The 22,791-nt window shown below is 41.0% G+C and overlaps 3 protein-coding genes across 10 annotated transcripts in view; 2 read left to right on the top strand and 1 right to left on the bottom strand.

Annotated features, from left to right (window-relative positions):
* LOC115160433 (receptor-type tyrosine-protein phosphatase H) lies at positions 1-10,593 on the top strand. Its single transcript, XM_029710676.1, has 18 exons — positions 1-472; positions 2,561-2,618; positions 3,039-3,296; positions 3,457-3,720; positions 4,051-4,317; positions 4,651-4,905; positions 5,196-5,438; positions 5,599-5,865; positions 6,213-6,306; positions 6,395-6,445; positions 6,629-6,710; positions 6,955-7,045; positions 7,924-8,000; positions 8,465-8,599; positions 8,807-8,929; positions 9,159-9,319; positions 9,559-9,694; positions 10,183-10,593. Exons 1-18 carry the CDS (start codon positions 380-382, stop codon positions 10,330-10,332), a joined length of 2,805 nt encoding a protein of 934 aa, XP_029566536.1. The 5' UTR covers positions 1-379; the 3' UTR covers positions 10,333-10,593.
* Positions 10,594-12,225: 1,632 nt separating this feature from the next.
* LOC115160417 (putative nuclease HARBI1) lies at positions 12,226-14,328 on the bottom strand. The gene is made up of 2 exons (XM_029710675.1): positions 13,439-14,328; positions 12,226-13,094 (listed from the first exon to the last, which is right to left on the bottom strand). The coding sequence occupies exons 1-2, from the start codon at positions 14,130-14,132 to the stop codon at positions 12,688-12,690; spliced, it is 1,101 nt and encodes a 366-aa protein (XP_029566535.1). The 5' UTR covers positions 14,133-14,328; the 3' UTR covers positions 12,226-12,687.
* Positions 14,329-20,696: 6,368 nt separating this feature from the next.
* Positions 20,697-22,791, top strand: part of LOC115160310 (potassium voltage-gated channel subfamily C member 1) — an 89,897-nt gene continuing 87,802 nt past the window's right edge. For 6 of the 8 annotated variants that reach the window (XM_029710667.1, XM_029710666.1, XM_029710665.1 and 3 more), the window contains exon 1: positions 20,697-21,246. The gene's annotated coding sequence lies outside the window, so the exon portion shown is untranslated. The remainder of the gene's footprint in view (positions 21,247-22,791) is intronic. The other 2 variants (XM_029710669.1, XM_029710670.1) reach the window with 1 other exon arrangement.

Here is a 22,791-nt window from a genome sequence, read left to right as displayed (position 1 = left end):
ATAAAGAGTGAACATATGTCCCATTTGCATAAACCTAATACATTTACGTGACAGAGATACTCTCCAAGACTTGACAGGAGGTGATGAGATAATAAGGAAGTAACAGGCGGAGCAAAGGTCTCTCTCTGTGTGTGTGGTTGTTTCAAGCAGAGAAAAGAGAAGTACCGATAAAACGAGTTGCAGACAGCCATGATATGAGATCAGAGGTGACCGAGAGGAGGACGTGTGAGAAAATTAAAAGTCAACACTGGTGGAATTACGCAAATAAAGGATCGGTGTAGGCTAATCAGGGCACGAAGATAACCTAGGAGGGCCAACATTGCTTTTAGTTGATAATAATTTCAATAGAAAATAGTCATTGGTGTTAGTGCATTTTTCTATGTTTGTACTGTGCCTTGGCATGGTTTGGTCTTCGCCACTAGCGATGGGATTATCTCACGTTATAATGTGCCTCTGTGTGGCAGGAGTATGGGTGAGTCATTTTCACTTTGCTTCTTGTGTCACTTGAGTAGTCTGGGGCTCTGTGGTTTGACGTATGCTAGTGGTTTGCTAGTTTTTTTTTTTTTTACTTTGTCTGCTTAAAATAAATTTGTTATGAGCAGAAAATATGCCTATATCAATTAAAGCTTAAATGAAAAGGCAACAACACTTGAATCAGTACAGTGCACATGAATTGCTGCGTTATGCAGGTTTTGGGTCTATTTTCTTGAAATTCCAATTCAAGAAGTTAAAAATAAACAATTATTGAGATGGAATTCCATTTTTTTTGCTGAAGTGACTGAATTAAAATGGAATTGACTCTAACAGGTGTACTGTTAAATATAGATATTGTACAGTAACAATTTATGACTGACTTTGTTAAAAGCAGCAAACAAAATATATTTGTTATACAAAGTAATTCAATACAAATTTGTTTCTACACAGGCAGCCCAATTCTGATCTTTTGCCACTAATTAGTCTTTTGACCAATCAGATCAGATAAATAATTGGGCAAAATGTCAGAATTGGGCTGCTTGTGAAACACAGCCTAAGTAGACATACCTTTAATGCATCTTGCTGTAGAGTTCGCTCTGAAGTTATTTTCTTATCAAAAGGCAGATACTCCCCCAACCAGATGATTGGAAAGTGATATACTCTATAATTCTAGCTGCTGTCGGACATCAGCTGGAATTTTGACATTTACTATAATCAAAATGAGATCGATTTATTGGGGGAGATAAAATGCAACCCTTATGAAATGCAACCATCATACACTTTCTTCAATGTTCCTAACGCTTTAAAGGGGCAGCGCAGTCAAAAACGCGATTTTCCTTTTATTATGGTATTTACACACAATGAGGTCGAAATAACACTCTGTGAAAGCTTTAAAAATACATTTAGAAAATGCCTGGAATTTCTACCTGTTCCGGTGGGATGGAGTTTTTGGACCACAGCATGACATCACAATCTGATCGAATTATTCTGACCAATGACCAGTCATCCTATATTTGCATATGTATCCTCCTAATTTGAAGGGGTACGCGAGGTAGGCTCTAGTCTAGAGTCTAGATGATCCTATCCGCCAATCAGGGCTGTGTATGTAAATATATTTACATTTGTATCAACACGCTCACACGATCAGACTGAGCATTTCAACGGCAAAAGGAGGCACAGGGAAATAAATGATAAAAAATGTATATTTTGAGTTATTCTCATGAAATCAACACACACAGTGATTTATTGGACATACAGTGACGGCATTAAACATTGTTAGCTACTGATAGTTAGCCATAACTGGTTTTGTAAGTTTACATTGGAATTAGGAATAGGCCTATTTGAATGGTCAATTGAATTATAACACAGTCGCATGTAATTAAGGCTGAATAAGATCCCCTTAGATACCGTGAGTTATTGTTGGACCTCTGAGGTTTATGTCACAATTTGGGGAAATACACAATCATTTCCGTAAAACTGATGTTGTAAGCGATAGACTCCTCTGTCCTGCATATATTGTACAAATACTGTACAATTGTTCTTTGGTTCCCCATGATACTGTAGTACTAGTAAGACACTAATCAACATAGCCTACTACACCGCTTTATACAAGTACTATAAGTAGTAGGAGAGACTGATACAAGGTGAAAACAAACACATACAAGCTAATATTGCGTGACTATGCTTGTTCACAAAGCTGAAAACCACAAGCGAATAATTTGGCCAAATGTCTATTGGTCGCTATTGGTGAAGTATAGCAACATGTATGCTTACAGTTTGGGATTTCGAGAAGGGAGGGAGGGTCATTTCAGATAATTCACATGGCTTGATAAACAACCTTCGGGTAATGGAGAAGAGAAAAAGCAGAAATGATAACAGCTGTATGAAATGTAAAAGCAGGAAGGGGGAGCAGAAGGAGTGTGAGAGCACACTTTGGAGAATCAGTCAGATGTGTAGTTCATTTTACAGCTGTTATAACCCACCTACTAAATATAGTTCTACTGAAGCTATGTGTGTGTGTGTGTGTTGCCTCCACTGTCCCATATTTTTGTATGTTCTTCTAACATAGCTGTGATTCTGCTTTCAGTGTCAATCATCTTTGCCACCAACTGTTAAACCTACAATCCCACCCATCACTAACGCACGTAAGTGTTCAGTCTCATACCCTGCATCATTTGACGGGTGATTGAGTTATGCTTTAACTTCATGTACATGATATTTGAGTTATATTCCATGTCATAGCTAGGGCCCTGTGTTTTTGTTAGTCATGTAACATGAATTGGATTTTAATCTATATTTAAAGCTTTTTCCATCAAACGGTCCCCTTTTCACTTTACGTCAGATTCTCCAGCACCGTCCTCAGATATTGCTTGAATTTTTTTTTTGGGGGGGGGGGTCTCATTTATGGAAAAGGCTGAAAAGAAAGATTGAAATCCAGGTCATGTGACATGATCAAAACAAAACACAGGGCCTAAGTCATAGCAGATGTGTCTAAGTCCTTTTTTTGGAGAACAATGATATCGCAAAACATTTCACTGACTGAATTTTTCTGTTTTGTGTCTCAGCTCCCGCGAATGTAGATAATGTCGAAGTGATAAGGCAAAATGAGACCAGTGTAACTCTGCAGTGGATAATGAAAACGAAGTACACTTATGAACTGAAGTTCCAAAATGGGACATCATTGATAAACATCACTGCAAAGACAGATGGACTAGAGACACAGACAGTCTCCTCTCTCACTGCTGGGACAGAATACAACTTCACTCTCTTCACTGTAGAAGGGGATTACAGGAGCAGTGGATTTAACTTTACAGCTGATACTGGTAGGTGGACATCGGATACATTTTAAGCTATTAATATAGGTCTTTAAGCTGTTAATATATGAAAATATACAGTATACTGTACCTGTACAGTGAAATCATTTGCATACTGGTTTAAGGAAATACAACTGACCTTTTTAAAAAAAAATCTTTTGTGTCTCAGCTCCTGTCAATGTAGATCATGTCAATGTGACAGCGCAAGATGAGACTAATGTGACTCTGCAGTGGAACAAAGTGAATGGGAACGGGATCACTTATGAGCTGCGGTTCAGCAATGGGACTAATACTACCATCCCTGTATCTGATGGAGATGAACCAGTGACGTACACAGTCTCACCTCTCAATGCTGGGACAAAATACAACTTCTTTCTCTTCACTGTGTTCAAAGCCGTACCAAGCAGGGGATACAATTTCTCCGCAATCACCCGTGAGTCTGAGAATGGATTCTGTGGCATTTCTTGCATCCTTAAATGCCTCCATATTATGTCAATGCATGCACTCGTGACTGTAAGTCGCTTCGGACAAAAGTGTCTGCTAAATGGCATATAATATCTTGCTTGTGATGTCTTAGATAATATTGCATCTACACTTTCTAAAATCTACAAAGTGAGTGACATGAGTTGTGAACACATTGTAAATACATTGTGAATGCATTGTAAATATACATTGTGAGTGCATTGTAAATACATTGTGAATGCATTGTAAACACATTGTGAATGCATTAATTGTCATTGTTATCTTGCTCTTTCTATCTTAGGTCCCCTCAGTGTAGGTGGTGTCAATGTGACAGGGCAAAATGAGACCAGTATAACTTTGCAGTGGAGCAAAGTGAGCGGCACAGGGATCACTTATGAGCTGCTGAACACCCCTGGGACTAATACTATCGTCCTTGCATCTGATGAAAGCGGAACAGTGACACACATAGTGTCACCTCTCACTGCTGGGATAAAATATGACTTCACTCTCTTCTCTGTGTTTGAAGACGTCAGGAGTACTGTTGGAAGTCAATTTTCTGCAGTCACTGGTAAGTTTATTTCTTTTTTAGAAATTGGGAGGGTGGTTGGGATACTAGATTGTCTTTCAGTATTTTCATGGATCACTCTTGTGTGAGATACATTAAATACCGACATATCTATAGCCATAAAAAAATATATATATATGGTTTGTCTTCTCAGAAATATTGTTACGAAATTACATTTTTACGTTTTAGATTTGGGATTCATGTTTTATAACTCTGGAATCTTCCGATGCTGAATAGTTATTGGGATTATTTGAAGATCAGGCATGTACAGTAGTCATCTTTTGAAGCGGTGCATTGACCGTGTTGATTGGTTCTGTTTCTTCTCTCTGTATTAAGCTCCGCTTAATGTTGACGCTGTCACTGTGGCAGAGAAACACCGATATGAGACCAGTGTCACTCTGGAGTGGAAAAAGCCCATGAACGGAGTCTCTAGTTACGTGCTGCATTTCGATAAGGAAAATAAAGACATTGATAATTTAGAAGAAACAGTGACAGTTTCAGCTCTCGATCCTGGGAAAATATATGCCTTCACCCTCTTCACTGTGTTTGAAGGCATCAAGAGCAGTGGAGAAAGCGACTTCACAGTAACAAGTAAATTCGCTTTTTTTAACCTTGATTCCCAATTAGAATCATCTCACAGTTCTTACCCTAAAATCGTCCAATCAGTTGTTTTATGTGGCTACAGTGAAAGTTCGCTCTTCAAGTTGGTCCCACTTTATTTGGACAGTCCGGATGGTCTAGAGTTTTATATACTATAGAGAAGGATCGAGTCTAAACTCAGCAAAAGTATTGCCTGAATAACAGTCATTTGACACATAAAAACATAATTGAATCCTTAAATGTGAAAGCTATTAACCGAAGTCCCTTGCTTTTCCCTGCAGAAATATATTGTCCTGCTTTACAATGGGAGGTCACCAGCTCATCCATTCAGACTGTGCTCCAGTCCGAGATAGTCTCCTATGGAGAAGCCAATAATGGCAGTCAGACTGGAGGACAAGTCTTCCCTTTTACTAATCGCACACTGTCATTCACCCAGCTTTACCCTGGTGCAAATTACACAGTGACTCTTTGGTTTGAAAAGGATTCTAAAAAACTTCTCATGTGTGAACAGAATGAGACCGTGGGTGAGTCAGTCTCTTACTTTGTCAAAGTGACCTATTGTGTTTAGTCCACTTTTCCACTAAATATATTAGTAGTCTATTATTGATGTATTATGGTACACCTGTAGGATAGTGTCTTTAGCAGGGAGTTAATGTGACATCTTCCTTCTTTTGTTTTAATCAGTTCCCCCAGACCTGATAAGACCGAGATGTGACTATTTGTCCAGCGGCTACGCTTTCTCTCTGGCCTGGGATATGCCAGCGGGAATATGGACCAGTGTGGAGGTGAATGTGACTGGGAAAAGCCCTCAGAGGGTGGAGGGAGACTGGTTGATGAAGGCGGACATCGATGGGGTTCAACCTGCCCAGACCTATCAAGTGTCTTTGGCCTCGATCTCTGGGCGTCGGATGAGTACGGCTGTCTCTTTCAGCTGTAATACAGACCCAAGAGGTGAGTGAGCCTAGCATTTATCTTTAAGCATTTCATGTTAAAAGGTTCAACGATTGGTCAATGATATTTGTATTACCACCGATAACAGCGTCTACACACAGCGTGATGTGATATAGCCGCCGTGCCTTCTGCTGGCGGAAAACCATGGGATCCCATCCGCTTCCTGTATTGAAAATGGAGAGCTTTTCTATCTTGTTTTATATGATCTTTTGATACTAAATGTGTGTTGGTCAGTAGGCTTGTGTCGCTCAGTTGCTCAGATTACTTTTGCATGTTTAGAAGTAACCTATTTATGAACATGTCATGCCCTATGCTCTCATACTAAAGCCCAGGTTTCTTCCCTATAGGGGTCATTGCAGGGTCAGTCATGGCTGTGCTGCTACTCTGCCTCCTGGTTTGTCTGGCTTTCTTCATATGGCGTCGGAAGCCAGAAATATTCAGGTCGGTGCTGCTGCCTTCACAATGACCTTTAGATAAGGAAACCATTTGGACTCAATAATCAATGCTTTTCTTTTCCCTTTTCCAATAGCCGACCCAAGTCGTTGTTTGTGGAATCCAAACTAACCAGCAATAAATTCAAGTATGTACAGCATAGAGTTCATTTTCAGTATTTAAGAGTCAGACTTAAGCCTTAAACTCCAACCCTTTAGCGACTATGTACAGCAAGGCCAACAAGACATGCGCTAGACCACACAGCTGTTAATAACAGTAACGACTTTGGAATATTCAACTGAGAACTTACCACCTTCTCTGTCTTCCCCAGAGCTATTCCCGCGGGGAAGTTTTCAGACCACTACCACACAATGAGCGCTGACACGAACAGAGGATTCAGTGAGGAGTATGAGGTAGCGATAAGGATAACGCGCTCTCTCTGTTTGTTTCCATCATGGTGTTGGTAATGCAAAGTGGCTGGGCGATTGTCCAACATGGCGTTCCCTACCGTATTAGAATGTATTTTTTTTTATTTTGTCGTCTCGTAATCCATCTGTTTGTCTGCGCATAAGCCTTTAGCTGACCCTTCTGAACATGTAAACGTCCATTTGTTTTTCTTTACATTATGCACGATCTATGCTTTATATCTCTATGCAGGACTTCATCCCTGTTGGCACAGAGCAGACTCGGAAAGCAGCCCTTCTGGAGGAGAACAAGAACAAGAACCGCTTCACCAATGTACTGCCATGTAAGTGTACTCTGGCTGCCATTTCTACAGTACACATCGCATGAACAACATACCGTTGTTGAATTGAAATCACCCCTTTTTATTGCAATAGTTGAACTTTGTGCCAGCCAATCGACTAAGTATAATAGGGTGGATCAGATATCCCTCAGATTCCAGGCAGAGTTTTGGCTTAATCACCCAACCTGCAGATTTGATACAATTTGAGGTTATAGTTTTAATTGTTATAGTCCCCAAAGTGAAGTTGTTAAATCATCAAGCATTTTAAATCCTCTCTCTCTCTCTGTCTCTCTCTCTCTCTCTGTCACTCTCTCTCTGTCACTCTCTCTTTCTCTCTCACTGTCTCTCTCTGTCTCTCTCTCTCTCTGTCACTCTCTCTCTCTCTCTCACTGTCTCTCTCTCTCTCTGTCTCTCTCTCTGTCTCACTCTCTCTCTGTCACTCTCTCTCTCTTTCTCTCTCACTGTCTCTCTCTCTGTCTCTCTCTCTCACTGTCACTCTCTCTCTCTCTCTGTCTCTCTCTCTCTGTCTCTCTCTCTCTGTCTCTCTCTCTCTCTCTGTCTCTCTCTCTGTCTCTCTCGCTCTCTGTCTCTCTCTCTCGCTCTCTCTCTCTCTCACTGTCTCTCTGTCACTCTCTCTCTCTCTGTCACTCTCTCTCTCACTCTCTCTCTCTCTCTGTCTCTCTCTCTCTGTCTCTCTCTCTGTCTCTCTCGCTCTCTCTCTGTCTCTCTCTCTCTCGCTGTCTCTCTCTCTCGCTCTCTCTCACTGTCTCTCTCTCTGTCACTCTCTCTCTCTCTCTCTCTGTCTCTCTGTCTCTCTCTCTCTGTCTCTCTCTCTCTCTCTGTCTCTCTCTCTCCCTCTCTCCCTGTGTCTCTCTCTCTAGATGACTGGTGTCGGGTGAAGCTAACCATCCTAAACCACAACATGAGCTCTGACTACATAAATGCCAATTACATGCCAGTGCGTACCACAGCATATCAGTCATAGATTTCCAAATACAGAGCAATGTCCATATTAGTCCTAGATATCCTATACAGCTATTCTTACTGTGACTGCAGTAATTAGGTCAGTATTAGAATGATCTACTATACTGCTCTCAACCTTGATAGCCTGCTGTAAAAGGCTTACTTACGGTAAAGGGTTGGCTTGAAACATTGTATAACACCAAAGGTCAACTTTCACCAATCTTACAAGTTATTTGCCCCGTATATGTTCTTCAATACATCCCCACACAGCCCTTTATGTCAGTTATAAAATGGCAAAATGTAAAAATACTCTAGTGTCACGTTACGATATCGCTGACTCATATGATGCCTTAGAGGAACTTCTTACACCTATAAATGTTTGCACATCTGAGTCATCATGAATTACTCTAAATCGAATAGGTGTGTTTTCTTAATTAACCCTGCCGCTTTTTGTCTCAGGGCTACGGTAACAGCAGACAGTACATCGCTGCACAGGGTCCCCTGCCCCCCACCGTCAACGACTTCTGGAGAATGATCTGGGAGCAAAGGGTAAAGGGTGTGGTCATGGTAACCAACTGCACTGAAGGAGGGAGGGTGAGTCCTGTTGGAGTCCTCCTTAATGTGTTTGCTTTGCATTGTGTATGTGGAGCATGTGGCGACGTCACAGACAAACAGTGATAGTCATAGAAATAGAATCACTAGAACGGGAAAAGCCCCTCAGAACATGGCAATTTGACGGATTCCATTCTACGCACTGTATTTATATAGAAACAATGACCTATTCTGTCTGTGTCTCCCTAGACTAAATGTGAGCAGTACTGGCCTTTGGACTACACCCCTTGCCTGTACGGACACCTGTTGGTAACAGTCAGGTCAGAGAAAAGGGAAACCAACTGGACCCTGCGGGAGTTTGTAGTGAAAAGTGTAAGCATAATGCTTGTTCAGTAGGGCACACAGTTGCAAAGCGTTCTGCTACAAAAAAAATGAACATCTCTGATCTTATTGGACAAGATCAGGTAGTTCCTTTCGGTAGCACTCTGTTTCAAAATGTTCTCTCCCTTCTGAACACCACCCTGGACAAGGTTTTCAGTGCATTCTCTGCTTACTACCCGTGTGAATGTCGCCTCTGCATTTAAATAATTCTGTCTTCCAGAGGGACACATCCGAGGAGCGCCCTGTGAAACACTTCCACTTCACGGCCTGGCCCGACCACGGAGTCCCAGAGGGAACGGAGGCTCTGATCCAGTTCAGAGGGCTGGTCCGACAGCACATAGTGAGCCAAGAGAACAGCGGACCCACTGTGGTGCACTGCAGGTAATGTTACATCACTGACAACACCCAGCCATTACTCTACACAGGGAAAAAAATCTACATAGGGATGCGCAATGTGGCAACCCTACTGCGGTAATCGAAGAATGCAAAGTTTTCAATGACTGGTGGTGACAGGTCAGGTATAGGCCTAGTTTTAGGTCATCTCTTCATTGAACTGTATTGTTCTGTGCTCTATCTGTAAACGTGCACATTATGTTGACATCACTCTCCCTGTCTCTCAGTGCCGGGGTGGGGAGGACGGGCACCATCATTGCTCTGGACGTGATGCTACAACAGCTGGAGAGGGAGAAGGCGGTGGGCATCGCTGCCTTCGTGCACAAGATGAGGCTGAGTCGGCCGCTCATGGTTCAGACAGAGGTAAGGCCCGGGTTAGCCTGATAGAAACGATCCCCACATTAACGCTAGGTACTACCCTAAAACACGGGCAATATCTATTGATTAGGGTTGGGCGATATCTAGATTGTCATACCGTTTCTGTACCATACTGGGGTATAGGGTATTACCGAACGTGCACAAAACAATTCAGGCAACAGGGGTCTTGATCCAGGAGGGGATCGAATGTCTCTGCTGTAACCAAGAAGCTTGATCTTGACATCTAGCCACTTAGCTAGCACGTTAGCAAACCGAATGCATCGCTGGAGGCCTGAGCTGGATATCATTTATTTGACACATCTTACATTTCTTTGTTACACTTAACTTATAGTTATAACCAGTGGCGTAACACACAGCGCCGCAGCCCTGCTCTCTTTGGGTTTAATGACTAAAGGTTTGATTTAAAAAAAAAATGAATACATGACTTATGAGGCTACATTTGTGGGTTATCATTGCCATTTACACTCTTTTAGTCGCAGTATATTTTCCTGCACCAATGCATCATGGATTCTCTGGAACCCAAAGAGAAGATGATACAAGAGGCCCTTTATGAGAACTCGGACCTGATCTACGTCAACGCCACAGCACTGAAGGAGTTCCAAGCTGTCAGTCCAAAGGCCTGAAGATAAGGCCATGGATTGTCTGCTGTGAGTTCATTTTCCTTCAATCACTTTGGCACATTTTTCAGATGTAAATGGTATATTTTAAAAACTCTCTAAGTACAACATTCTAAACTGATAACACTTGTAATGCCCTTTACTTAAGCAATAATGCTCGAGGAGGTGTGCTATATGGCCAATATATCATGGCTAAGGGCTGTTCTTAGGCAAGACGCATCGCAGAGTGCCTGGATACAGCCCTTAGCAGTGGTATATTGGCCATATATCACAAACCCCCGAGGTGCCTTATTGCTATTATAAACTGGTTACCAACGTAATTAGAGCAGTAAAAATAAATGTTTTGTCATACTTGTAGTATACGGTCTGATATACCATGGTTGTCAGCCAATCAGCATTCAGGGCTCGAACCACCCAGTTTATAATACGCTATTATTCCAAATGGTAGCACATAGTGACTCTTTCCACTTTGTCCTATTGAAGCACACAGGCTGATGGAAGATGATGATGAAGTATTTACAGCCACATCCATGTATGATTTGTTTTGACCTTCCAACATAAATTCATGTCAAATTGATATATTTATGAGATAAAAATATAGAAATGTAGTGTTCAGCCGTTATCAAACTATACATGTTAACTAGTTCACTGGTTCGAATCCCTGAACCGACTAGGTGAAAAACCTGTCAATCTGCCCTTGAAAATGGCATTAAACTGTAATTGCTCCTTAAAGTCACTCTGGATAAGTGTCTGCTAAATTACAAAAATGTAAATGTAACTAGGCAATACATCATTTTGGTTCAGTAGTTATTAGTTTTGAACAGTTTGACTTAATTGTATTGTAAACAAATGACAAATCATATCAAAAGTAAAGTGAATATTACATTTTGAAAAGCAGATACTTATACTGAACAAAAATATAAATGCAACATGCAACAATTCCAAAGATGTTACCGAGTTACAGTTCATATAAGGAAATCAGTCAATTGAAACAAATTCATCAGGTCCTAATCTATGGATTTCAAATGACTGGGCAGGGGTGCAGCCAGACCCACCCACTGGGGAGCCAGGCCCAGCCAATCAGAATGAGTTTTTCCCCATAAAAGGGCTTAATTACAGACAGAAATACTCCTCAGACCACGTGTAACCACCCCCCTCAGACGATCCATCAAGTGAAGTAGCCGGATGTGGAGGTCCTGGGTTGGCGTGGTTACAAATGGTCTGCTGTTGTGAGGCCAGTTGGACATACTGCCAAATTCTGTAAAACAACGTTGGAGGCTGCTAATGGTAGAGAAATTAACATTCAATTCTCTGAGAAATTAACATTCAATTCTCTGGTAACAGCTCTGGTGGACATTCCTGCAGTTAGCATGCCAATTGCATATTACCTGAAACATCTATGGCATTGTGTTGTGACAAAACTGCCCATTTAAAAGTAGCCTTTTATTGTCCCCAGCACAAGGTGCAGCTGTGTAATGATCATGCTGTTTAATCAGCTTCTTGATATGCCACACCTGTCAGGTGGATGGATTATCTTGGCAAAGGAGAAATGCTCACTAAAAGGGATGTAAACAAATTTGTGCACAACATTTGAGAGAAATAAGACTTTTGTGCGTATGGAAAATGTGTAGGATTTCTTTTTCAGCTCATAAAACGTGGGACCAACACTTTACATGTTTAGATTTTTGTTCAATGTAGATTGTGTATCCAAATTGAAAGAATAATTTAGTACAGTGAACAAGAGACTGGATTTTTTGTTGTAATCAGTCAATTGAAAATGTTAGATTTGAATCATGGGCCTTTTTGATGATCTGTTTTGAGTTGTGAAAATGTACCACATTCTTGTGAAAATTGCCCCAATGTGATTGATTTAAAAAACAAAAAGTGTAATCTTGCTCATTTCTTCTGTATGTTGAGATTTTTATTTAAATAATATTCACATGTACATAATGTTTAAGCATATATTGTATGTAATCATTCCCCTGCTATGTTCAGGAGGATTCAGCACATTTCACATTCACCTAGGTACTTTTTTAAAAATCATTTAGTTAGAATACTCAATGTGGCTTGTGTTTTCAATAAATGTCCATTTTAGCCTATCAATTTCTAAATCGCAATTCAAATGATTCATGGAGGATTAGATGTTTACTTGACATTTATTGAAATGTATAAAAACATGTAAATAGATAAACCCAAAGTATTGTCATTTGGTTTTCATGTATCACAAAGTGTGATAAAATAAAATATTTTTTGTCAATCCATTAGCACCTCGTTTTACAAAGTGTTATAATAAGGGACCGAACCGTCCTCCTATTAAACCCAAACGTCAACAACCATTTTATACAAATATGTCCATTGTCCTCAGTCTGAAACGCCGTCATTCCCAGAGGAATGCGAGAAATAAATGCCGATAATGGCAGCTCTGGATTTCTCGGCGTAGCTAGGCACCTCCACCACCGGCACCTGGTGATTCTCGGCCGGATGCATGGTCTCTAGCACGGTGTCGTTGAGCGCAGGCACCGAAAACTTCTTGGCGATGTTATGCAGGACGCAGCAGGCCTTGATGATCTCAGCCTTCTTGTCCAGACTGTTCTGCTGCACGTGGCCCAGATTGGCCAGGCACCTGAAGCGCCTCTTCACCAAGGTGATGGTCCTCTGGAGGACCGAGTGGATCATGCCGTGGGCTGCGTTGAACCGCCGATCCGCCTTCTCTTTGGCTGGCGAAACGGTCGTCAGGAGGTGTCTGCTCAACGCATAGCCTTTCCCGGCTTTGTGGGATCAAAAAAAACAAAAAACAGAGGCAAGTATGAACATTGGTGAATCACAACAGACTTTTTTTTTTAACACTGACGGAGTGACCCACCTAAAGTTAGACCACTGTTTTTGGTCTAACTCACTCAGAACTGTTCCAGACCAACACCAACTTACCTGATTTCAGCTTGTTGATTGTTTAAAACGGGTGTTAGTACTGGGCTGAAACAGCCTGCACACTTAATAGCTCTCCAGGGCCAGGAGTTTGAGACCCTTCATAACAGGGGTGGCTAGTGGGTCTGCACAGTATTTCTAGTCATAAGAAATGTATAAAACATATTCCTGTGTAGAATTAGCTTACCAATGATCCAATGCGTCCCATGTGCTCCATGCTTTAGTTGCTGGGCAATATCCGACATATCCCATATGGTTTGCTCTGGTGTGCTGCCAACGCAGCAGTTTTCAACACTCATTAAATTCCCTTCACAATCGCATATGACTTGGGTCATGACGGTGTGGTTATCCATTGTGTTCCGAAAAGCTTCCTTGTCGTGCTGAGGTGGTCTCACCTTGACATGCATGCATCCCACCAAGCCCATGGAGGTCGGAATCCCGCATATTTTCTTGATCTCGTGTGCCACATTTGCTCGTTCCTCGCCATTCGCCGGGAAAGTGATAAACTCCCTGACCATTCCTGACAACACTTTGGAGACATTGTTGATGACTTCGTGAATCTCCATTTGCTCCATCTGAATCATATCTACGACTTTGGTTGACAAAATACCATTTACGTAATAGTCCAGTGCCACTATCACCATTTCATCGACGGAAGGTCCATTCATTTGCTGGAGCGTGGCTTTCATCCGGAGCCTGACGCAATCCGTGATGAAACTTATGCAAGGTCTAGTTAAACGGAACCTCTCAAATAAATAATCATCATTGTAATCGCCCAAGTAGTTTTTCTGTGGCTCAGGGAAGTTGTTTGCCTCGGCCTCTTCGTCGTCTTCGTAGAGTTCTGCTTGAGCAGCTAACCACACAGCGGGAGCAAAAGCCATGTCTAGGCTAGACTAACAGGCAAATGTTTGCAGAGAAACAACCCGTGTTGGATGCTCGGCGTGGAATTAGAACATTCCGGCTAGCTACTTATCTAAGTCCAAAACATGTCACATTTCATTCACGTCAAGCTTCAAATACACACGTTTCGTTGCACCGAACGATTGTAAACAATGAAAAACGTGACGGAGGAAGGAAGTAAATCTTCTTCATTGGTGGACATGGTCTGTAAAGCAGTTTAAAGGGGTACACCCAATGGGTACACCGCCATCTATGGGCTGGAGGGCTTGAGAAGTCTTCGCTACAAATGTACAGTATGACATGTATTTTACAGACTCTCAAAATAATGTATTGATAAAATCAGTGGTGGGGAAAAAGTACTGAATTCTCATACTTGAGTAAAAGTAAAGATACCTTAATAGAAAATGACTCAAGTAAAAAATAAAAGTCACCCAGTAAAATACTACTTGACTTGAGTAAAAGTTTAAAAGTATCTGGTTTTAAATGGACTTAAGTACAGTGGTGGAAAAATTACTAATTTAGTAAGTAAATGCTATACATCAAATTCCTTATAGCAAGCAAACCAGATGGCACGATTTTCTTAGGTTTTTAATGTACAGACAGCCAGGATCACACTCCAACATTTAATGTACAAATGCTGTATTTATGGTTAGTGAATCCACCAGATCAGAAGCAGTAGGGATGGCAACGCGTTACATGAAGTGGTCCATATTGAAGTCCTGCCTGAGCATTCGAAATGTAACGAGTATTTTTGGGTGTCAGGGAAAATGTATAATAGGAGTAAAAAGTACATATGTTCTTTACTTAGTTACTTTACACCACTATATACAAGATATTGTATTACCAAATTCAGAATATCACATTTATATGAAAGTATGGCATTTCCCTCTCAATACATCAGAATCAATATGTAAGAATGAGATGTAGCGTGCCTCGCCCTTCTGAGTGGATATAGAACTTTTTTCAGTACACGGCACACTGACCGACTATTGGGGGCAGTAAGAAAGCCATTGCCATCTACGCCTTTACGTTTTTATTACTCCTAAAAATAATAATAACTGTTTTGGGTTCTCGTATGCTTACAATTATATTTTGATTCTTATATCTTTGCAAAATAATTGATTTGCGATGATGACACAAACATTATATTAAGCAGGACATTCAGACGAGCCTTAAAATGTAATTCTAATCCAAAAGTAGTGTGAAATGCACTTTTTGTTGTTGCTGCCGTTCTATAAGAACTCCCCTTCGTTCTGCCACTAATTTGCGCGGATCGCCCTCATGCGGCAATATCTATATATGCCACCTATTGTTATGGATCAGATTTGGCCCCCTGTCATTTCTTTACAAAGACACATAAATCACCTGCATTATGAGTCTCAAAAACTTCCAATACCGGAATTATTATGTTATTAGCTCATTATTTTCATTAGATGGCCTAATATAACTACGTACTCCAATATTTACTAGTAGCCTACCTTATTAAGGTATGCATGATACCCGCAGAAATGCATTGTTAAAAGGCCCAGTGCAGCTGTTATTATGTTGATATCAAATATTTCTGGGTAACTATTAAGTACCTTACCACATTTCCATCCACAGTTTTTATGCGAGTAAAGTCATACTGTATAAAATAAATCACGACAGCTGCGATGGAAACAGGAAGTTTCGGTACAATTTTATAAATTCCGACAGACCATTTGTTCGTTCGACATGTTGGGATCTTTTTGTGTCGGTAAAATGTATTATGCGAGAAATGGCGGTGGAAACGCCTTTATTACCAAATATTGATATAATAACCATGATATCGAAGTAAACTTGGAGTCACGCAATGACATACTGTGTGGTCCTCCCACTACGACTCAGGAAACCATGCACTTCATTAGGCTACAGATGAAATAAGTTCTTATGAACTTCACAGGGCGGGGAAAGTGCCCTGTGATAGGCTAATTGACATCATTTGAGTCAATTGGAGGTGATCCTGTGGATGTATTTCAAGGCCTAGCTTCAAACTCAGTGCCTCTTTGCTTGACATCATGGGGAAAACAAAATAAATCAGCCAAGACCTCAGAAAAAAAATTGTAAACCTCCACAAGTCTGGTTCATCCTTGGGAGCAATTTCCAAATGCCTGAAGGTACCACGTTCATCTGTACAAACAATAGTACGCAAGTATAAACAACATGGGACCATGCAGCCGTCATACCGCTCAGGAAGGAGACGCGTTCTGTCTCCTAGAGATGAACGTATTTTGGTGCAAAAATTGCAAATCAATCCCAGAACAACAGCAAAGGACCTTGTGAAGATGCTGGAGGAAACAGGTACAAAGTATCTATATCCACAGTAAAACGAGTCCTACATCAACATAACCTGAAAGGCCGCTCAGCAAGGAAGAAGCCACTGCTCCTAAACCGCCATAAAAAAGCCAGACTACGGTTTGCAACTGTACATGGGGACAAAGATCGTACTTTTTGGAGAAATGTCCTCTGGTCTGATGAAACATAAATAGAACTGTTTGGTCATAATGACCATCGTTATGTTTGGAGGAAAAAGGGGGACGCTTGCAAGCCGAAGAACACCATCCCAATCGTGAAGCACGGGGGTGGCAGCATCATGTTCTGGGGGTGCTTTGCTGCAGGAGGGACTGGTGCACTTCACAAAATAGATGGCATAATGAGGGACAAAACTTATGTGGATATATTGAAGCAACATCTCAAGACATCAGTCAGGAAGTTAAAGCTTGGTCGCAAATGGGTCTTCCAAATGGACAATGACCACAAGCATACTTCCAAAGTTGTGGCAAAATGGCTTAAGGACAACAAAGTCACGGTATTGGAGTGTCCATCACAAAGCCCTGACCTCAATCCCATAGAAAATGTGTGGGCAGAACTGAAAAAGGATGTGCGAGCAAGGAGGCCTACAAACCTGACTCAGTTACACCAGCTCTGTCAGGAGGAATGGGACAAAATTCACCCAACTTATTGTGGGACGCTTGTGGAAGGCTACCCGAAACGTTTGACCCAAGTTAAGCAATTCAAAGGCAATGCTACCAAATACTAATTGAGTGTATGTAAACTTCTGATCCACTGGGAATGTGACGAAATAAATAAAAGCTGAAATAAATCCTTCTCTCTACTATTATTCTGACATTTCACATTCTTAAAATGAAGTGGTGATCCTAACTGACCTAAGACAGGGAATTTTTACTAGGATTAAATGTCAGGAATTGTGAAAAACTGAGTTTAAATGTATTTGGCTAAGGTGTATGTAAACTTCTGACTTCAACTGTATACAGTGAGGGAAAAAAGTATTTGATCCCCTGCTGATTTTGTACGTTTGCCCACTGACAAAGAAATGATCAGTCTATCATTTTAATGGTAGGTTTATTTGAACAGTGAGAGACAGAATAATAACAAATAAATCCAGAAAAACGCATGTCAAAAATGTTATAAATTGATTAGCATTTTAATGAGGGAAATAAGTATTGTTGGGTTGTTCTAGTTTTTGTATTTCTATGTTGGGCTTTGTTTGAGATGATCTCCAATTAGAGGCAGCTGGTCATCGTTGTCTGTAATTGGAGGTCATATTTAAAGTTGGTGTTTGTCCCACCTGGGTTTGTGGGAGATTCATTTTGAGTAGTGTATGTTTTCACCGCTGCGTCACGGTTTGTTGTTTTGTCATTCAGTTTATTTATGTATTGCGTAGTTTCACAGTATAAATAAAATGTGGAATGACACACAGGCTGCACTTTGGTCCGCTTCTCCTTTCGACAACCGTGACACGATCAAATACTTTTTTCCCTCACTGTATACAAAAGTACAGTATGTGACCATTAGTGAATTGGCAACATATAACCCATTAATAATGTATAATTTGTCCTGGTATTTACAAATGGGTTGACATCCATGTTTTGAATAATCTAAGTATAGCAAATAGTCTGTACAGTGCCGTGGAAAAGTATTTGTCCCCTTTCTGATTTTCTTTATTTTACTATATTTTTGATACTGAATGTTATCAGATCTTCAACCAAAACCTAATATTAGATTAAGGGAACCTGAGTATATACATTTTATTTAATAAACAAAGTTATACAGCACCCAATTCCTCTGTGTGAAAAAGTAATGGCCACCTTACACTCAATAACTGTTTGTGCCACCTTTAACTGCAATGACTGCAAACAAATGCTTCCTGTAGTTGTTGATCAGTCTCTCACATCGCTATGGAGGATGTTGGCCCACTCTTCCACGCAGGACTGCTTTAATTCAGCAACATTTGTGGGTTTTCAAGCATCAAGTGCTCGTTTCAAGTCCTGCCTCAACACCTCAATTGGGATTAGGCCTGGACTTTGACTAGGCCATTCCATAACATCAAATGGGTTGCTTTTGAGCTATTTTCATGTAGACTTCAATGTGTTTTGGATCATTGTCTTGCTGCATGACCCAGCTACGCTTCAGCTTCAGCTCACAGACGGGTGGCCTGATATTCTCCTGTAGAATTCTCTGATACAGAGAAGAATTCATGGTTCCTTCTATTAAGGCAAGTCGTCCAGGTCCTGAGGCAGTAAAGCATCACCAAACCATTACACTACCACCACCATGCTTGACCGTTGGTATGAGGATCTTACTGTGGAATGCAGTGTTTGGTTTTCACCAGACATAATGGGACCCGTCTCGTCCAAAAAGGTTGACTCAAATTAGCCAAAAAGCACCTTGAAGCACCTGGATGATCATCAAGGCTTGGAAGAATGTTCTATAGACAGATGAGTCATAAGTATAACTTTTTGGATGAAATGGGTCCCAATATGTCTGCCATAACAGAGTAAAATCCCAATTAAATCCATTTTAATCCCACTTTGTAACTGTAACCTAAAAATATGTGAAGAAGTCTAGGGGGGGGGTGAATACTTTTAATAGGCACTGTAATCGTTTGTTTGGTCTTCGATAAGAGTAATACTTCCCAGCTTTCTTCATCAGCTTGTTGGTCCTCCCCAAAAATGTACTTTACACGATTGAACAGAATTCAGACCAAAGCATTGCTTTACACATGATATGTAATGCCGGTTATTTACACTTGGGAACATTATGCTAGAATAGAACAATATAGAATAATATAACAGATCAGAAAATGCATATATTAGATTAACATCGAATACAATCAAATGGAATAGAATAGATTTGTATCATTTAAATGATATCATTATATTTGACTAGGGCCCGAATACATTGTGCCGGCTTACCTGAAGTCTTCAGCACCCAAGTTATGGTCCTCCGTATGGGGCCATGAGGTCCCTCGTCCGCTATAAACACTGTCTGTAGTATCACCCACCTACTGTACGTATCATCCGCGATGTGACGCTGAACTTGGCCAGATGATGTCTACGAGCCCAGATGGTATATCGCTCGTCATAGACAGTCCTCCACAGAGACTGAGGTTGAATCACACCAACTGGTATCAGCCCTCGCAGTGACAGCAGTCAGACAGCAGTCAAGTAGAGCAGACAAGCATGGGTGATAGATTTATTTCAGTAATATTTCTGCAGTGCCATTCTGCATACCTTTGAGATGCCGACAGAGAGAAACAAGTTCCTTCTCCACCCCTAACAAATCAGAAGCAATATGGCAGATAGGTCTTTCGATGTTTCTATAAATTGTTCATTGAGTTGAACTGTAACCAAATGCAACCAGGTGAGATATTTGATGCACAAAACGTTTTCTTCTGGTTATGAGGTGTGCCAGTGGGTAGGATGTGTCATACTTCACATACTTATATTGCACAGTATACTTATGCCAAGAAGTCAAATATGCTGTACCAAAATGATATGACACAACTTTGAATTAGTCACCTACTCTGTAGGTAAATAGGCTACATAACATGCCAATCAAAGAGAGGGAGCAAACACGTTTTAGTAAGATGTCATTGAGTCACACATTTTCAAAAGCATTTACAAACGCATCGGTTAATTTACAGCATTGAAAAAACCTATAGGACGATACAGATAGAAGATATTCCATTGTAATCAGAGACATTCAGTGTTGTTGTGCTGTTATGTTTCCAGGTTATGTTATAGGTTATGTTTCCATTTCTAGATCCCGCTCAACTCCACCTTTACCTCTCTTTCTGCCTCCGTGGTCTGCATGCTGCTTTCAGCTCGACTCTTTCCTCCCTCATATCACGACTGTTGTGATGTCAGCTATGCTTGAATCAAGGATGGGGACCTGCAGTCAAATGATGGTGTGTGGGTGTGTGTGTGTGTGCCAGCGAACATGTAAATGTGTGTGTTGTGGTGTGTGTGTGAGTAAAATGTTAAATACGGGTTACTTTTCGGCTATAGGCCTATTTACACGAAAGCTTTTCATAGTCGTGAGCCCATTGTTTTCATCTTGGTTGGATTTTTTTCTTCAAAGAAAGGTCATTGCAATCGTATCACAAGTTAGCCTCTATATTCATTTGGGTCCCCCCCCCCTCTCCCTTTTTCTCTAACCCGCCCACATGTGTCATCTAAAGGGGGGGGGGGAGACAGTGCAGAAGGTGACGCTCCTCCAAGCAAACAGACAGAAACGTGCGCGCGAAGAAATAGGGAGAGGAGTTGTCTACAGGCTATACAATATCTCCATTGTGACATTGGGAGGAGGAGATCTAGAAAGAATTGAATGGTAGCTACACCCCGCGCGTAGAAGCGTAGAGTCACTGTAGGAAAGACTGGGAATCATTTTTTTTGGGCAATAACAGAGGTGGTATAGGGGCATCGAAACCGAGAAAAAATAGCCCGAGACAGTTTCTGTGTAAATTCTGATTCGTTGAATGCGTGAGAGTAATATATTGTCGTCAGCATGATCTTAGGTAGAAGTAATAAGCGACGATAACTAAACGTAATTTTCAACAACAGACACTCCTATTTTGTCTCATTATTATTATTCGGGAAAAAGAGACCCTTGTCATCTGAAAGCCGACAGGACACTGCATGGATATTTTCTCTGAAAGCATACCAAAAAAAAACCGATCTTACAAAGAAAACTACATTTTGATTGATCTTGTGAGTTAATGTGCGTGTTCTTGCACGCACGCACGCACACGAAACGAACCCGAAACAAAAGCAAGTGAGTATTGATCGTGTGTGTGTATTTGTGAATTGATGTCATGTATTAAACACTATTTATTAGCAAATCATCTAGCCTTACAGGCCAAAAATAAAGGCAAAGCGTCTCCGTTCAACAAGTATTGTTCTCTCCACTGCCAGACCTAATGCAAACGAGGGGTGTTTTTATTCAATAACAAGGTGAGCAATCAGTAAATCAGTACTATGTGTTCAAATAGCGAAACATAAAGCTCTCCACTGGGTTACCATATTAATATTCAGCTAACTTAGTTAGAGTGTTACATAGCCCGCACTCTTACTTACACTTGGATATATGTCCGATTATATTAACCTAACATTGCACATATGAGGTGGGCGTTTCCCCACCTAGACCAGTAAGTAGGTCTTTATTGTTACATGTCTCTTAAAGGGATGTGTTTTTGTCTGAGTGTGGGTGTGCCTGTCTGTCTGTTGTTTTGCTAGTGTGTTTGAGTGTCTGTCTCGTTCAGTGTGTGTGCATGTGTAAATGGGGAGCACAGGGGAAGTGTCAAGGCCTGAAATGGAGGTTTGATATAGCGCTGTTGGGGGGGGGGGGGGGGGGGGGACGACAGGAAGGAAGGATGTGGATGGCATCTAAGGGACCACCTAATACAGGAAGTCAATAGTGGCAGTTTGATGTCTAGACTAGACGCTCCCTCTTCTTTAAACACTCTTCGTCCTATCCAGTCACATCATCAATAGTTGATCATTTTGTCAAGTTGACCAGCCAACGATCCATCCACATTTTCACTCCATTACCTCTGTGTGCTCAAAGTCTGTCCTCAGTTCTGCATATCGCTCTCTTTCCTAGTGGTAAACTTTCTTTGATTCATGAGCGCATGTAGGCTCTTTTTGTGCTTAGGCTACCATCTGACTTCTGCACTTCCTGGACTCTTCATGTTGCTTCCTCTGCTTTCCCCCCTTGTATGATCAATCTACAGCAGCATCTATAGATATAGAGGGTGACCCAGAAAACCTCCTACTTTTAGAACAACGACACGTATCAAAGGTTTATGTTCGTATATATACCAGTTGATATAATACTGTGTAACTTGGTATACCCAATTTACATACTATGTTATACCATTTTGAATAAATACACTAGGCGTATAGGTAATAGATCCAACAGTATGTAACAGACCAGAAGTATAATCCATAAACTAACTGTGATTGCATTACATATATTACTCCAGGCTGTGTTATAACTAACTACCTCTTCCACTTGTATGTATATCCAACTCAAACAACAGAACTCCATCTTTCCCACGTTTCTTCACCCCTTCCTAAATCTGTCTCATCTCCAGCTCTAACCCGGGATCGTTTTCATTAGGTGTCTTCGTTCACAAAGGGAAATGTGGGTTTCTCACGGGACAAATCCAAGTCGTTTTCCGCCATTTGGTGCCTAATGAACGTGACCCAAATCTATCTCAAATGCCTCTCTAACTCCATCCCAAAACCATCACATAACCCCACATATCTCCTCCTAACTCTAACCTGTCTCTTTCTCATTCAATTACGACTTTACCCC

This window comes from Salmo trutta, chromosome 2 (assembly GCF_901001165.1).
Source record: "Salmo trutta chromosome 2, fSalTru1.1, whole genome shotgun sequence".
Lineage (NCBI taxonomy): Eukaryota > Metazoa > Chordata > Actinopteri > Salmoniformes > Salmonidae > Salmo > Salmo trutta.
Note: the sequence above shows the minus strand (reverse complement) of the source record. Positions and strands in the feature narration are given on the sequence as shown.

Excerpts from the sequence above, each read along its gene's own strand:
- LOC115160433 (XM_029710676.1), top strand. The coding sequence starts at position 380 with ATGTTTGTACTGTGCCTTGGCATGGTTTGGTCTTCGCCACTAGCGATG. Across the intron at positions 4,318-4,650 it reads TCAATTTTCTGCAGTCACTG|CTCCGCTTAATGTTGACGCT; the intron begins GTAAGTTTATTT and ends CTCTGTATTAAG. Across the intron at positions 5,866-6,212 it reads CTGTAATACAGACCCAAGAG|GGGTCATTGCAGGGTCAGTC; the intron begins GTGAGTGAGCCT and ends TCTTCCCTATAG.
- LOC115160417 (XM_029710675.1), bottom strand. The coding sequence starts at position 14,132 with ATGGCTTTTGCTCCCGCTGTGTGGTTAGCTGCTCAAGCAGAACTCTAC. Across the intron at positions 13,095-13,438 it reads TGGGACGCATTGGATCATTG|CCGGGAAAGGCTATGCGTTG; the intron begins GTAAGCTAATTC and ends GATCCCACAAAG.